The sequence below is a fragment of the Henckelia pumila genome, chromosome 2 (genome assembly GCF_033568475.1).
Source record: "Henckelia pumila isolate YLH828 chromosome 2, ASM3356847v2, whole genome shotgun sequence".
Classification (NCBI taxonomy): Eukaryota; Viridiplantae; Streptophyta; class Magnoliopsida; order Lamiales; family Gesneriaceae; genus Henckelia; species Henckelia pumila.
The window spans coordinates 185,472,111-185,490,072 of NC_133121.1; the positions used below are offsets into that span (position 1 = coordinate 185,472,111).

At 30.5% G+C, this 17,962-nt stretch overlaps 1 protein-coding gene across 1 annotated transcript; it reads left to right on the top strand.

Annotated features, from left to right (window-relative positions):
* The first annotated feature begins 4,508 nt into the window (after positions 1 to 4,508).
* LOC140883899 (putative glutamine amidotransferase GAT1_2.1) lies at positions 4,509 to 6,696 on the top strand. The gene is made up of 4 exons (XM_073290517.1): positions 4,509 to 4,686; positions 5,050 to 5,780; positions 5,878 to 6,087; positions 6,177 to 6,696. Exons 1-4 carry the CDS (start codon positions 4,599 to 4,601, stop codon positions 6,432 to 6,434), a joined length of 1,287 nt encoding a protein of 428 aa, XP_073146618.1. The 5' UTR covers positions 4,509 to 4,598; the 3' UTR covers positions 6,435 to 6,696.
* The last annotated feature ends 11,266 nt before the right edge of the window (positions 6,697 to 17,962 follow it).

Below are 17,962 nucleotides of genomic sequence, written 5' to 3' on the forward strand. Positions count from 1 at the left end.
TTAGGGGTGATAAGAAACTCCTCCTGCTGCGGGGGTTAGGAGGCGGGAGCTCCCGACCACCTTTAGTGTTACGGGTGACATGTGATAGTGTTTGCATCTTCAGTGATAGGAGAAGTTTACCACAGACGGTGCCAATCTGATGCGGGCGAATAATGGCCTCCCTAATCAGCGAGTAAATTGGAAAGTCGTATGTTTTTCTGATCTCCTCCTTCCACGGTCACCTGAAGAGGACGTACGATCTCCTGATCTCCTACTCCTTCGGAAACCTGAAGAAGTCGTACGATCTTTTTTTGGGTTCTCACCTGATTCACGAACACACGTTAGAGGCGCCGGGTGACCGCGCTCAAGTTAGCGATCACTACCACACAAAACAGGAGAACAAAGAGCTTTTGTAAACTAAAGAGTCACTTAATTTAAATGGAGAGATTGAGTGATATTTATAGACATAATTGAGTTAAATTACACATTAAGCCTCCAGTGCTCCATAAATTGGCAATTAACCCTGCTAAGGTCTAAAAATGCAAATTTGTCCTTCAGGACTCCACCAAAATTAAGAATTAGTCCTTTAAAAATGCGATTTTTGCAAATTGACCCACTTAATTTATTTATTTTTATATTTATATATTTTACATATATTAAAAATATACTTATACCCATCACCCACTAAAAAAAAAAGAAAAAAGAAATTCTCGGATTGGATGGCTATATAGTATAGGTTTGCTCAATGATTTTACCTGCTTAACATAATTTGTATGTTATTGTATTAGCTCGAGCATGTACCCAATTGCATACTAAAGGGTAAACATTGCAGGTTTTATCGCCATTAAAATAGTAATATATTGATGGTCGAGACTCGATATGACTCAAATTGATTGTGATTTAAAAATTATTCGAGCATGTACACAATGCATACTAAAGAGTAAACGCTGCGGGTTCTATCATCATTAAAATAATAATATATTGATGATCAAGATGACTCAAATTGATTTTAATTTAAAAATTAAATAAATTCTCCCAAAAATTCATGTGGAAGACTCGATTTTTCATAATATTTGAAAGTATCTCGACAGGTCATATAGAGTAAATTAAAGAACTAGAATGATGGTGTTGTCCCACGATGTTGGCAACGCCAGTAACAATATCAATAGTTACAAATAAATACGCAGCCAAAAATTAATTTTTTGAATCGAGCTATCTGAGTTAATATCATATTAATAAAAAATATTCAAAATTAATATATAAAACATTTCAAAAAAAAATTAGTTCCGCCCTTGATTAAATAAAGATACAAGAAGAAACATTTACACAAAGTTTTTCATGCACAAGTATAAGTATTTCCGCAACAGCACCATAAAACGGTGATAATTCTTCAGCCTAAGTTGATGATTTTCGATCACCTTCTTCGTTGAGTTCTTTCTTAGTGTGCTTAAAAAAAAATTTCTCTGCTCTCTTATCTCCAAAACGTATGCAGCCATCAAATTTCAATTTTTTAAAATAAAAAGATTAGATTGTTTCATGATAGAGTTTCCAAAAAAGGCAAAACATAATAAATAGAATTTTAATTAAAAATAAAAAAATAATTGAAAGATTTTTATTCCTTTCAATATTATTATATTTTTTTCAATTTTAGATGTATTAAATGCTCAGACCCTTTGAATTCTATTGAAAACCGGTAGATGAGATAATGCCCAAATCATGCATCCAACGGTTCGTATTTTTATACATAGACGTAATTAATTATATATTGTTGACGTGGAAAATCATGGGACATTATATCTATCATTGAGATATTACTCATATGCTATGTTGAAATCTACCTAAAAAGGGGATATAAAGAGGAAGGATTGACGTTCAGGCAATAAACTTAATTAATAATACCACATGCATTTAATTGTTATCGCGCATATTTTTCAGACTCACACTAACATTAATTAAAACATTATAATGAGTGTGTTATTTTATTTTGATTAAAAAATAGAGTATGTTTTCTATGACATGGTCTCACGAATATGTATTTGTGAATGAGTCGACCTTATTCATATCTATAATGAAAAGTAATATTTTTGACATAAAAAATAATATTTTTTCATGGATTGAATTGAGTCTAAGATCTATAGATCTTACAAAATTGACCGGAGACCGTTCATAGCAGTTTTGCGTAAGAATTATTGTAAAAACTCCTATGAGTTTTTTTTCTAGCTTACATATCTATAATATTTGTTATTTAACTACAAGTTTTTTATGTCTCCCAATTTATATATTTTTTGAAATTATGATAAAATATTTTAGATCTTATGAAGTCCGACATAATATTAACTAAGAAAGTATTTGGTTAATCTTATTAAAAATAACTTATAAGCTCCTAAAAACTTTATATGTTGTCCATAATTTTTTTAAAAATAAGTTGCTAAAGTTTTTTGGTAAATTTATTTTAAACAACTTAAAGATGTTGATATGGTTGATATTATAAGATCTTTTTTGTTGTCAAAATTATCAAAAATGATATAATGCTATGAAAATAATGTAACGAGTTATACATATATGAAGATAGTTTTAGAATAAACATATTGAAAAAATAAACATATTTTGTATTTTAATTTTGAAAATTTTATGTAATGTGGAAATTTTTTACAAAGAACATTTAATAAGTGAAGGATATGTTGGGAATTTATGAAAATATGCAATGATATTTTGAAGAGAAAATGTTAAAATAAGATCTTTTTTAAAAAGCGCAAGATAACATTTACTTTTTCAACTTATTTTGACATCATATAAGTTTAGAAAAAAATTTACCAAATAAATTTTAACATCTTATAAACTTCAAAATAATTTAAAAGTTATTTTGTAGAAATAATAAGTCAGTCAAATAAGTTAATTTTGAAAATTTTATGTAATGTGGAAATTTTTTACAAAGAACATTTAATGAGTGAAGGATATGTTGGAAATTTATGAAAAATATGCAATGATATTTTGAAGAGAAAATGTTAAAATAAGATATTTTTTAAAAAACGCAAGATAACATTTACTTTTTCAACTTATTTTGACAGCATAGAAGTTTAGAAAAAAATTTACCAAATAAATTTTAACATCTTATAAACTTTAAAACAATTTAAAAGTTATTTTGTAGAACTTATAAGTCAGTCAAACACCTTCTAATAAACTTTAGGTTCAAAAAATGGAAGTTGGATAGATATATGGAAAGTTGGAGAGATATACAGAAATTACGATAATAATCTTATATTATTATTAATGTGATACAGAAATTCCTTTACTGTTTTACTCGTGCATTATTTGTTATTATATAATTTTTAATAATACGAGTTTATTAGTCATTTTTGTATAAATTTTCAATTTTTTTTTCGATATTTCCTTTAATTTTATATTTTTTTAATCTATAAGTACAAATATTTCTTCTCTCTTATAAATGATTTTTTAAAATTATTTTTTACGAAAAAATAAAATTTAGCGAACACATTGAACTCACGTGCGAAGTTGCGAGAGCCACATATATATACATACGTGTGTATATATATATGTACGCATGTATATATATGTATGTAAATATATTCCTTATATCTCAAAAATAATTGTAGTTTTCCGATAATGTTGTACATAATCTCAATTATAAAAATATAAGAGCTCACAAATAAATAAGATTATCCAAAGATGTCATAATGAATGAAGACCAAAAATATTGTATGGATACATTCATCCAAATCAGCAATCACAAAGTTTGACTTCTCAACCAACCAAAGATAATTCCTCTTTTTATTGCGTATATGCGGCTAATAGACTTTGTTTGCAATATCTTCAAAGCCCACCTATGTTGCCCATCCTCCTCCATCAATCATCATTATAATTAATGAAATGTTTTTACAAGGGAAAACTCAATTTTGATCATGCCAGTTGATCCATATCTTCTTTCATCGAAAACCATATTATATGCGTAAAAAAATTTTATTGGTATGAGTATACATAAAAAATAGTGGTCGCGGACTCGCGTATTTCCTCACAAAAATAAAAGTAATTTATTGCACTACGACGTATTCCCTCACAAAAATAAAAGTAATTTATTGCACTACGACAATATTTAATATCAACTTACATATTCACATGAGTTTATCATGTGTTTTAAGTTCTATATAATTTTAAAATTTTATAATTTTGATCCTAACATTTATTTACCGATTACTTATTAAAAAAAAAACACATCCTTTTTTTATGTTATTTTAATAATATAGAGTAAGATAATACGTGGTTTTCCACGTTCCTAACATGATAATAATATATATAAGAATGTAATTTAATATCATTGAGTTGTAATTGAAATACATTTACCTTACAACTCACATACTTCAATAGATAGATACACACAAAATAAATGCGAATATTCTTGGAAGAACACTATAATTAATTATGTTTATGACAATATCATTTACTATAAATTAATTTTTTTTTTCCAAATCTTACTATATATAGGTGGCTTTGAGATGAGCAGCTGAACAAAATTTGGATCAAAGTTTGACCTCTTCAAAATTCTTGTTATTTTCTTCATTTCTCCTCCTCGAGAAAGTTTGCATATCTAACGTACATCAATAATGGTTCCAGATCTTTCAGTGATCCTCCCTAGGGTTCTTATCGTTTCTCGACGAACGGTTCGCAAGAACAAATTCGTAGATTTCGTGGGTACGTTTATGTGTTTTGGTTTTGTTTCGTGACAAATATATTTATGTTTTTGCAACTGTAAGTATCTATAGATTTCATACTACTAAGTACATGTTATAAAAATGACATTCTTGGAGGTTTTGTAGATTTTCAGAATGTTACAATTTTGTGTCTGCACATGTACATGATGGTGACTAAGAGTGGAAACCTATATATTTTCTAGGAAATTTACGGTGAATTCAAAGAATTCATGTAGGCCTAGAGTTTGACATTGTTCTGCATTATGAAATTTCTTGAATATATAATATAATTAGTTTTTTTTTTAAAATCATAGTATAATTAAAATATAGTATTGAATCAAGAATATTGTGTGTTGATAATCAGGTGAGTACCATTTAGATCTGATAGTGAGTTACGGGGCTGCGCCGGTGATCGTTCCGCGAGTCAATGGAGTTCACATGTTGCTGGACAGCTTCGAGCCAATCCATGGTGTGCTCCTCTGTGAAGGAGAAGACATAGATCCGTCCCTCTACGACGCTGAGTTATCCGGTTTTTCCCACGAAGAACTCGAGGAGATCAAGCGACTACACGCGAGTGACACGGCCATTGATCGCGAGAAGGATTCGATCGAGCTAAGACTAGCAAAGCTCTGCCTAGAAAGAAACATACCCTACTTAGGCATATGCAGAGGTTCACAGGTTCTGAACGTGGCATGTGGAGGCACCCTTTATCAAGATATCGAAAGGGAACTGTCGAAAAAGGGCGAAAAAGATCAGGTGGTTGTTCACATGAACTACGAGGATTATGACGGGCACAGGCACGTAGTGAAAGTCGTGGAGAACACGCCGTTGCACAGATGGTTTCAGGGTTCGTTAGACGCGGAGCTAATGGAGGTGTCAGTCAATAGTTATCACCATCAAGGGGTGAAGAGATTGGCTCAGAGATTTGTGCCAATGGCTTTCTCACCAGATGGTTTGATTGAAGGGTTTTATGATCCTGATGCATATAACCCTGAGGAGGGGAAGTTCATAATGGGGCTCCAGTTTCATCCCGAACGGATGCGGAATCAAGAAACCGATGCTTTCGACTATCCAGGATGTGCTGCTGCATACCAAGTTAAAAACTTTCTAACTTCTTGATCATACATGGTTTGATCAGTTTTAGGGGAAAACTTTATATCATTTTTCATCAAGAAAATACTCTGTTTTGTAGGAGTTTGTTAGAGCTGTGGTAGCTTATCAGAAGAAACTAAGTGACTCAACTAGTGTGGCAAAGAACATGAAGCTTGCTCAAGAATTGGAGACGAAAAGGAAGAAGATCATTCGTAGTTTCTCGATCGCGAGAAACATGTACACCGCAGGAAATGGGAAGACTGATTCAAATCAAGATTCTGAACTTGAAGAAGGAGCTCAGTTTCTTGAGGTACATCTATCTATCTACCAATGAAAATTTTGATATTTCATTACTATATATGTCTAGATTTTAAGCATGGAATGTGTTGAATGTTGTAGGCTAATACTGCATTGAGTCTGCAGCAAGAAAACAGACTTAAGCAGATGGGAGCCACAGTGAGGAACTCGAGGGTCTACATAAACAGATTGAAGATGAGCGACGAAAGGGAGAAGAACACGAGGGCCATGGTTGGGAAAATGTCCATCGAGCAATTATCGGACATGGTTTCGTTTTACCGCAGGATGGGGCAGATGTGCTCTGAGGTATTGGAGTGGAAAATTAAAGAAAGGATGGTGCAAGAAGTGTCTCAGCTGTGATTTGTATATAGTTTGGTTTCTGTTGATGTTCTTCTGTGGTAAATTCCACAATAAGTGGCTTATTTAGCAGTGTTTTTGTTTCCAATTTAGGTAAATATTACAAACATGTTTGGTTTACATGATGTGGATTGTAATGTAGATGACAAAACATGTGATTCTAAGATCAAAGTAACTTTGTTTTTCCACATTCAATGCCAACTGTATCTTCAAGTTGATGAAGAAGCTGTCATGTGTAGGAAACTCGTGATTATTCAACAGGGAAATTATAGGACGAAAATTCGACATGACCATTCTACAGTCATTTATTTACTAATATTGCTGCTGATATGTATTAAAGACATCCACCAAAAATCCCTTCGACGCTAAAGTCAAAGATCGTAAGAGTACGAAACACACGAAGATTCGCATATACGAGTTAAAGAAGGAAAATAATTAGCAATGATTACAAGATTTTCACAGTTTTGCAAGGGTCGTCACTTTACACTTGATGTTCTACCTTGCCCCTCCTTCCAAATTGGATTTGACTTTAAGGGACTTGTGAGAATTTATCTTGATCTGTACTGTAATCTACTATCATCTAAATAAGCCAGTTTGAATTGTGAAATTACTTATTTATCCTTCCAACTACCTTGTGAGTTTTCCTTATTTTCTTCTTACATATTCGCGTATTCTCTTTCCACATATTTCCGCTTCTTTTCTTCTTAACAAAAACCGATTCTTTTCTTCTTCTTTTTTTCTTAATACTATCATCTAAATAAGCCAGTTTGAATTGTGAAATTACTTATTTATCCTTCCAACTACCTTGTGAGTTTTCCTTATTTTCTTCTTACATATTCGCGTATTCTCTTTCCACATATTTCCGCTTCTTTTCTTCTTAACAAAAACCGATTCTTTTCTTCTTCTTTTTTTCTTAACAATAATAGCACTTAATTTCATTATTGCCCATTAATACAAGCTCCCATTACTGCCTACCGTTTCTTACCTTCTCATTTCTTTGTGCCTTCGTGCTTAATTATTTTGCATTTGTGGTCTGCTCCTTTTATTTTCCCACTATCGTTCTACTGAATCTCATGACACCGGGTAGGAGCTCGGCTGTCGTCTCGGGCTTTCTCGCAAGGCCTGTGATGCTTTCTCCCACCTGTGTTTTTCTTCATGTTCTTCTTCATGTCATTCTTTCCAAAATTCATGTCGTTATTTTCCTTTGGCTTTGGATGGTTTATAAGGTGCTTTTTAAATATGGCAGCACCATTTCTGAGGCTTCGCACGTTGGTTCCTATGCTTCCCCCGCTTCCAATTGTTAGATACCGTTCTTTGCTCCTTGTTTTATTTGCGTACATATTATCTTTCTCTCGTCCAATGATATTTTTTAATGTTGCAGCACAAATTCGGTTTGTTCCTGTGACATGTCGTCCTAATCGTAAGTGTTAGGTGATGCTTTGTCTCGAAATTTTTCCCTTGGAACTCTGCCTCAAATGTTTGTTTTTATTCCCCAAATGCATCCCTTTTTCTTTTTAATTCCAAACTTTCAATTCAGACAATGAAGGAGACATTTTGCTGATGTGTGGCTTACCGTTGGTGCCTCCGTGTCGTTTTTGTGGCGCACATAGATTTATTTTTGAACCTCCATCTTTTTGTTGCGCTTGTGGTAAGATTAGGTTGTCATCGCATGTTACTCCAGCAGCATTGCTGGAATTATTCACCGACCAGCTGTCCCCTTCGGCTATTTTGTTCTTTCATATCCTTACTGGTTTTCCAAATTAATCCTGCGTAACTATGTTGACTGAATTTTTTAAGCTTCGCAATCCAGTGAAGAAGCAAAGTTTTTGTATTTTAAATTCCCTGAGCATTTTGTTTGGGAACAACCGATTGGAACCTGGAAACCAAGGAAACAAAGACAGGTTATCGGGCATATGTTAACTCAGCAAATCCTGCAGAAGGTGAAAGGTATTATTTGCGTCTATTACTTCTTCATGTTCGAGGCCCTAAGTCCTACTGTGATTTGTTAAATATCGGCGGAAGATTGTGCTTAACTTTCAAGGATGCTGCACAACGTAGGGGTTACTAGAAAGTGACAGGAGTAATTTTAAGTGTTTGAATGAGGCAGCGAGTTTTTAGATAATATAATCCACGCTGAAATCGCTCTTAGCCATCACACAGGAAAAAAGATTCTAATTCCTCAGATACCTTTATCTGCGATTGAGAACGAAGGTTACCCATTTCAATTCAAGCGGAAGCAGTTTCCCATCAGGTTGTATTTTGCAATGACCATTAACAAATCCAAGGTCAGACAATCCCGATAATTGGTGTGAATTTACCCGATCTTGTCTTCTCACATGGGCAGCTGTATGTTGCTATGTCCGGAGGTATTCCATGAAATTTATTAGATTTTTAATTAAACCTGATGTTGGCAACAATTATGATATTCGCTTACCAAAAATGTGGTATATAAACAAGTATTGGAAGAAGGCTTCGTTTAATCCTTTCAAGTTTGACATTTCACCTTCAATATATGATTATGCTGTTTTCATTAGAGTAGCTACGAAAGTTTCTTTCTCTTTTTACAAAAACTACTAAGTAATTTATTACCTAAAATTTCAATTCCACCATAGTTGCTTAAAATATTTAAGATATTTAAATTTTTTTCATATGTTTTTTCCAACCTTCCTATAATGAAATATTCTTTCTTTATTTATTTATTCATTCCTTTTTATTCCAAGAAATCCATTAATAAATACTTCTTGAAATTATACCTACTTTTTCAAAACAGCGATTACTCATAGAATATTTATTAGCAAGTTTCGTTGTAAAAAATAAAATCAATAAATATTTTTTGTTATTACTTTGCATAATCTTAGTTTGACCGTATTAATCTAAAAATTTTGAGATTCATAAATTTTAAAAAACATTAATATTATATAACACAATACATTTTTCCTTTTAAAAAAAAATTAATTAACTATCTATTTTTATCAAAAGTTTTGTTTTTCGTTCAACAGCAATACCTTACTGACACTTGTATAAATAATGTTAAGAAAACTCAAAAATACTTTGTTACATGACAAATTACAAATACATCTAATTTACTAAAAATAATTTAAAAAGTTTTGATATTTTCGAATTTTTTTGAAATAAAATTCTAAAAATATGATTTTCTAAATAAAACCACTTTTTCCGTCTTTTATAAGTTATTGAGCTTCCATTAGTGTATAATGAACACACTTTATTCTATTAATATTATCTTACAACTCATGACTTCGAAATGTATCATGGAATATTTATAAGCAAGTTTCGTTGTTAAAAAAAAAAACAAACAAACAAATCGATAAAAAAAATTTGTTTATTACTTTGAATAATCATAGTCTGATCATATTAATGTAAAAATTTTTAGATTCATAAGTTTAAAATTAAATATATTTTATAACACATTAAATTTTTTCTTAAAAAGAGATAATTAATTAACGATCTATTTTATCAAAAGTTATTTTTTCTTCCAACAACATTACTTTACTATCGCATGCATGAACAATGTCCAAAAAACTATTAAATAGTTTGTTACATAACAAATTATAAATACATCTAATTTACTTAAAATAATTTAAAATGTTTTAATATATTATAATATTTTTGAAATAAATTTCTGAACAAATGATTTTCTAAAGACAAAACCAATTATCTTCATTTTTTATATTTAATGAATATTCATTAAACTTGTGGTTACTTTTTCGTAAAATTTTGACCGCATTAATTTTAATATTTTAAGATTCATAAGTTTAAAATAAATAAATATTTTATAACACATTTTATTTTTTCGTAAAAAATAATCAATTAACAATATATTTTTATCAAAAGCCTGACTTTTCGTCAAATCGCATTCATTTACTGATCATATATGAACAATTAAAAAAAACTTATATGTAGTTTGTTAAACAACAAATTACGAATACGTCTAATTAACTTAAAATAATTTAATATATATTTTCTAATGTTTTAGTAATAAATTTCTAAAAATGTGATTTTTTTTAAAAAATATACCACTTCTCTTCATCTTTTATATGTATGGGTGAATACTCAGCACACTATATTCTATTAATCTAATCTTACAAGATAGTGTACGTATCATGACTTCGAAATATATTATGGAATATTTAAAAGCAAGGTTAGTCGTAAAAAAATTCAAATTGATGAAAAATCGTAGTCTGATCGTATAAATTTTAAAATGTTAAGATTCATATAAGTTTAAATAAATGAATATTTATAACACACTACATTTTTTTAAAAAATAATAATTAATTAACGAACTATTTGTTGGAAATTGTTATTGAATGAATTGTGGAAGAAATGGGCTTGAAAAGCTTGTCCCAAATGGCTTGAAAAGTTTGTCCCAAGTGTTACAAATAATTTGAATTTGGTGAAATAAATTGGAGGGAAATGGGGAATTGGTTGTCTCATGCACATTGGTAAAACTTTAATTTGTTGCTCACCTTATATAATCCAACTTTGGATTATGGAATTCGGCCCTTAGGGCACCGGATGTTTTGTAAAGGGACAAGACGCTAATCGATTCAACAAACACGCGCGCGCGGCCGACCGGCTCGGCGTGGCGAGGCGAGGTCTTATGATCAACTTGCGAGACAGTGGCCTTCAGAAAAATTGGCCGACCGATCGGTAAAAAACTACCGACCGAGCGCACCCTTATTTGAGCGAGACAGAAAGTTTGTCAAAAGTAGGGCGCTCGATCGGTCAAAAATTACCGACCGAGTGCACCTTCTACAGTCCGAAAATTTGCGTCTCTTTTTGGGCTTTTTCTGTCATGGATTGCATCCTTACGCCATAAAACGTGTTTTTTGAAGTCATAGTATATATATATGACTGTTATAATGCAGAGGTATAATCTGAAACATCTGATAACGTAATACATCAGATTTCTTTGTGAATTCTTCCCTCTCTCTCACAAAAGAAAAAGTTAATACATATTTTAGTTCGACGAAGATCGAGATATTTGTTGTGCTGCTATATCTCGATTGTATAGTCGTTGTATCTTAGAGACAATTACCGCCAGCGTTTAAGCACTGTTAATGGGCAATTTCGATTTGCGGATAGAGAGTTTCTCTCGTCTCAACTTTGTTCATCTTTGTTGTTGCTGTTGTTGCTGTTGCTGTAAAAGTTTTCAGAATTCGGAGTGCATCCTAATAACACTATTTTAATCAATAGCCTTACTTTTCGTCCAACACCATTAAAAAGCCACTTATCTTCATCTTTTATACGCTATTGAATATCCATTAATGGATAGTACTCATAAAACTCATGGTTACTTTTATTTCAAAAAAAAAAAAAAAAACTCATGGTTACTTTTATCTTCAAAATATATGATGAAAATTTAAAAATAATGTTGTCGAAAATATTTCAAAGTTATCTATTTCTTTTTTGTTTATTAATTTGACTGCTAATAGCTTGAGCATATATTGCTACTTTTTCAATAAGATAGATTATCAATTTAATTTTTTAACTTCAAAAGATACAATGACATTTCTAAAATAATAGTAGGCCTAAAGTAATTTGAATTGATATATTATCTTATTTTTTTAAATTCATTTCCAACCAAATATATGTGGACAAATATGATTTTCAAACTATGAATTGTGCGTCCTCTATATTTCTAAGCTCAAACTTTATTTTTCATTTCATCATTGCGAAAAATAATATATGGTTCACTCTATCTTATCCATATAAAAATTTATATATCATACTCCAATTTTTTTATTCAAAGACATTATTACATTTACAATCAATTTTTTTTTTTTAAAAAAAAGTTTCATAAAAAATTACGAATATAATTTTATGTCTTCAAAATATCACAAATATTTAAAAAATATTTTAGTTATAAAGCAATTCAAAATTATATATATATATATATATATATATATATATATATATATATATATAATCTTAGTGTCATATAATAATTTTTAAAATATTATTCTTAAAAAACTAATACATGTTTTTTTAAACACTATTTATTGTCTACATTTATATTTTTTGAACCTACTATTTAATATTTTCTCATTTTATTTTTTTAAAACATATATTTAATTTATTTAAAGCAAATTATATGTTATTTATCTTATCTTATAAAATACTTCATGCCTTCGAAAGATATTATGGAATATTTAGAAGCAAATTTCGTTGTAACAAAATTCAAATCGATATACCTTTTATATTTATTACTTTGAATAATCAAATTCTGACCGCATTGATTTCAAAATTTTAAAATTTATGTGTTTAAAATCAAAAAATATTTTATAACACATTCTATTTTTTCGTAAAAAATAGTAATCTATTAACGATATTCATTATATCAAAAACCTAACTTTCCGTCCAATATCATTCCTTTACTAGCACATGTATGAATAATTTTTTTTTTTAAAAAAAACTAATATGTAGTTTGTTACATAACAGATTACGAATACATCTAATTTACTTAAAATAATTAAACATATTTTAATATTTTCTAACGATTTAGAAATAAGTTTCTAAAAATATGATTTTCTAAAATATATCACTTCTCTTCGTATTTTATATATATAAGTGAATACTCAGCACTCTATATTCTATAAATCTTATCTTACATGATACTTCATGACTTTGAAATATATTATGGAATATTTATAAGCAAGGTTCATCATACAAAAATTCAAATGGATGAATAATCATGTCTGACCATATAAATTTTAAAATTTTATAATTAACAATTTATTTTTACCAAAAGTTATTTTTCGTCCAACAACATTATTTTACTGACACATGTATGAATAATGCCCAAAAAACTATTAAATAGTTGTTACATGAAAAATTTTAAATACACCTAATTTACTTTCAAATAATTTAAAACGTTTTAATATTTTATAATATTTTTGAATTTTTTTTGAACAAATGATTTTCTAAAAACAAAACCACTTATCTTCATTTTTTATATTTAATGAATATTCATTAAATTTATGGTTACTTTTTCGTAAAATTTTGACCGCATTAATTTTAAAATTTCAAAATTCACGTTTAAAATAAATAAATATTTTATAACACAATCTATTTTTCGTAAAAAAATCAATTAACAGTATATTTTTATCAAAAGCCTGATTTTTCGTCAAATAGCATTTATTTACTGACACATATATAAATAAATAAATAAAACTAATATGTATTTTGTTAAATAACAAATTAAAAATACATTAATTAACTTAAAAGGAATGGGAAATCTTTCAACTGTTACATGTATCCAATTTTCATTTCATCCGGGAAAAGCCATCTTTTTCTTAACAATGTCTCTCTGTTTTATGATACCTACAACAATTGTTGTACGACTGCTACAAAACAACTAATGGAATGTCTTGTCCAAACTGTACAGATATATCCATCGAGATAGTTCCAAGGTTTCTTATTACTTCTACTTCCAATTTTTCTTTTGCAGATCATTATACCCACAAATGATTATGTACTTATTGACTACACTCTCAGGTATAAACTTAATGTCTTGATTGAAGATGAAACTGTAGTTGCAAGAGTAACTATGTTTGGTAAAACTATCACATTATTCATTAGTATTCCGGTCGAAAAATACATACTGAATTGTGACCAGGTAAGATCAACATATATGATCATTAAGAAATTAAAAAAAATTTTCCTCATCATATTGTTTCAAACTATATGATCTAATATAATAAGTCTAACATATAATGCATAAAAACAATGACATAATTAGCTATCACAAAGAAAACCACAGGTTTTGGTCAAGTTAGATCACACTGACAAAAACTATAAAGACAAGGTTTTGATGATTGTTGAGATCATTCAAAAACCACATTCAAAAAAAAAAAATCATTGATCAAAGGAGACAAAGTGTGCCGTCAACGAAGGATCAACATATCCGCATCCACATCTGCAAAGAAAAACATTCCCGTGAAAAGTGAAGCAAGTCACACTGCAATGGACATACAAGATGACGAGTTTCTTGAAGAATATACAAAACGCATCAAGACACGTGTTGCATGTAACAAAAAAAACTTACTTCATAAAGGGGGAAAAAATAAAAACGTTAACGGATTATTCTATCAAAACTTGATTACCTGCTTTTATAAGGACTTTGTTTCGCTTTTTACCATTACTACCTCTTTTTTTAAAAAAACATAAATAGACATTAATTGACTAATTTATTTCTTATGAAATATATTAACTATAAGTTTTTTCGTTTCATTGCACTCACACAATTAGATTGTTTTGCTCAACCGATTTCATACAACATGTCTTCAATTATGTTAACATCATCACTATGTGTTTCCACGTGCAACGCACGTGCCACCTTCCTAATACACTAGAAATATATAAGTGTGTTTTAAAGTTAATAAGATGCGATCCTTGAGACATTGCTACGTAACGGTGAACAACTAAATATTTATCAATAAATATGAGGTTCACATTTTTTTAGTGTGCATATAAGGATATATATGCTATCATATTAGAATTTGTGAAGGAGTAGAAGGTTAAAACCCGTATATTGATTTTCTAGAACCAAGAAATGATGTCAATGACTAGAGGTAAATTATCGATGTATCCGCTGCGCATACACTGTGATTTTCAGAGGGCAGATCGATAATTTACCTACAGTCTTTGACACCTTTTCTTGGTCCTAGAAAATCTAGATAAGAGTTAAAAATCTTCTACTCCTCCACAATTTCAAATATGATGGTGTATATTCTTTATAAGGATACAAAATATATTCTATTTTAAAATATTATACTCCTTCATTAAGAGTGTTGACCTAAGGAAAATATTTATGGATATAGTGGTGAATTAATTGACCACTAGATGAAGTTTGTAATATTATTATTATTATTATTATTATTATTATTATTATTATTATTATTATTATTTCATGATTTTTATTATTATTATTATTATTTCATGATTTTTATTATTATTATTATAAAAAAATTGATATTTACACTCTATTTTGTGTTATCTACACTCTACTTCATGTGTAAATTTATTCACAAATGGAGTGCAAACAACAAAAATGGAGTATAAAATATCACCATAATTACCGCCGCCACCATCGTCGCTATCCTCGTCATCATCGTCCTTGTCATCGCCATCATCTTCGTCTTCGTCGTCGTCCTCCTCCTCCTCCTCATCATCATCTTCGCCATCATCATCATCACCACCACCGCCACCACCACCGGTCCACCACCACCACCATCTCCATCATCATCGTCGTCGTCGTCGTCATCATCATCATCATCATCATATTTTTCTTCTTCTTCTTCTTTTATCAAAATAATATGTTTCATTAATCACAATGACAAGTCATTAGATAAAACTTGCTTCAGAAACTAAGGTATCACATCTGATAGTACTAAGCTATTTTCGTTAACTAGCAGTGTGTACGTGCATTGCACGTAGATGACGAATGTGTGTTCATATGAATCGTCATAAATTTTGCAAATAAATATAGGCATGAAATTTATTTCACTTATTCAATATAAAATATTGTTCCATAGTCTATTTATCATTTTAAACAACAAACAATTTGTTCAATCCTTTAATTTATTGATTTATTTTCAACACATTCAATTGTTTTTAATTTTCTATACTTCTTTCTTCAATTAATTTCAACAATGCTTTCATAATCTCTAAACTCTTATGTTCATGTTTCTTTGTCATGATCTGATTTAATGTTGATTCTTCTTTTTGATACTTGAGCCTGTTTTTGTATGTGGTCTTCTTCTTCTTGAGTTGTTCAAACTTTGGGTATTATTCTTTTCTATTTCCTCTTTGTTTGAGAGTCACTCGATTTTTCACATTTTTCATGTAGCGATCTTATCCGAATCACCTACGATGATGTTCATGTTTCTTTGTCATGATCTAATTTAATGTTGATTCTTTTTTTGATACTTGATCCTGTTTTTGTATGTGGTATTCTTCTTCTTCCTCTTCTTCTTCTTTTAATTGAGTTGTTCAAACTTTGGGTATTATTCTTTTCTATTTTCTTTTTGTTTGAAAGTCACTTGGTTTTCCACATTTTTTATGTAACGATTTGATCCGAATCACCTACGCACCAAAGCACGTAAGAATGCAATTAACTTAAAATCATAAAACCATAAATATAGTGGAAACTTAACTGGAAAACTGGAAATAAATTTATACAACCCAACCGAATAAAATAAAAGATACTCAATAAACTAAAACTAAGCTACGGTAACCTTCTCTCCAGGATCTGTTCACCGACCGATCACTGATTTAACTCCCGAAAAACATGTAGCTACACGCTAAATGGGGTGTCTGAGATAAAAACAGGGACGTGAACACTAACGCTCAGTAGGTAAATATGAGTATATATGTCTATGCAATGCATGCGACATGAAACATGAATTATCTTCTAAATATGGATAGAACTCTGAAAAATCATGCTGGTGCCAACCTAACTCCGATCTTGAACTGCCACCATCTTGGGTAACCGCACATGTTGTCCTGTTGATACAGTTTGTGTCACACGTTACTCGATCGTGCAAGGAAGACTAGGGATGAGCGACCCTAGACAACTGGCTATCTCCAAAAGATAACAGGCTCAACACGGTATGCAAATACCTCATACATAATCATGATAATATAAACATGCATCATATGATAGGTAATAATACAACAAATAATAATGCAGCACACATAAACATGCATACTCAGCTAGGTATCTTAGCATGTATTTACGTACATCAACTCACTGGTTTAGAAGTATAACAGACTAAAGTTTAGGCCTACAAGTCAAGTGAAGACCACATCACTATACTTATTTGAAAGCCTTAACTAGATCACTATCTACTCCCAAAAGCTACTAGGAGTCTTGACTTATACTTGCATCCGTCGCTAACCTTTTGCTGTCGAAGGCCACAAAAGCTCCACTACAAGCCCTGTAGCACCTCGTTAGTGTCCAAACCTCAATACTATGGCTCAAAGCACTCGATATAAATAGTTGACTAAAAATCACACCTAAAACATTTACCTACTATGAGAACTCTAAGCCCTATTTATAGACCATGACCAGACGATCCGATCCAAATTCCGAATTTTCGATCTCCTGCATGAGTGGACGTGTCAACATCGTCTTGACGCCTCAGTGGACAGCTGTTTTGGGACTATCTAAACCCTCGAGATCTGATCCCCCACATGTCTATGCACTTTTGATAACTCATTAATCTGCATGGCCTAACTTATGATCGGACGTTCTGGTTCATGTTTGGATGATCCGATCTCGTTCGGTGCTTCCGAACTCAACATTGGTGGATCCAAACTCTTCGGAGGTTCCGAACTTATTTAATCACTTGATTTACTTAAATAACAATGCTTTAATATTTCTTAAGATTTTAATCACATAAAAGATATTTAGGTCACTATATTCTCTACCTCTTAAGAGATTTCGTCCTCCAAATCATAACTATGGTAAAAAACTGAAAAGATACTCAAATAAACCAAGAGTCACGATA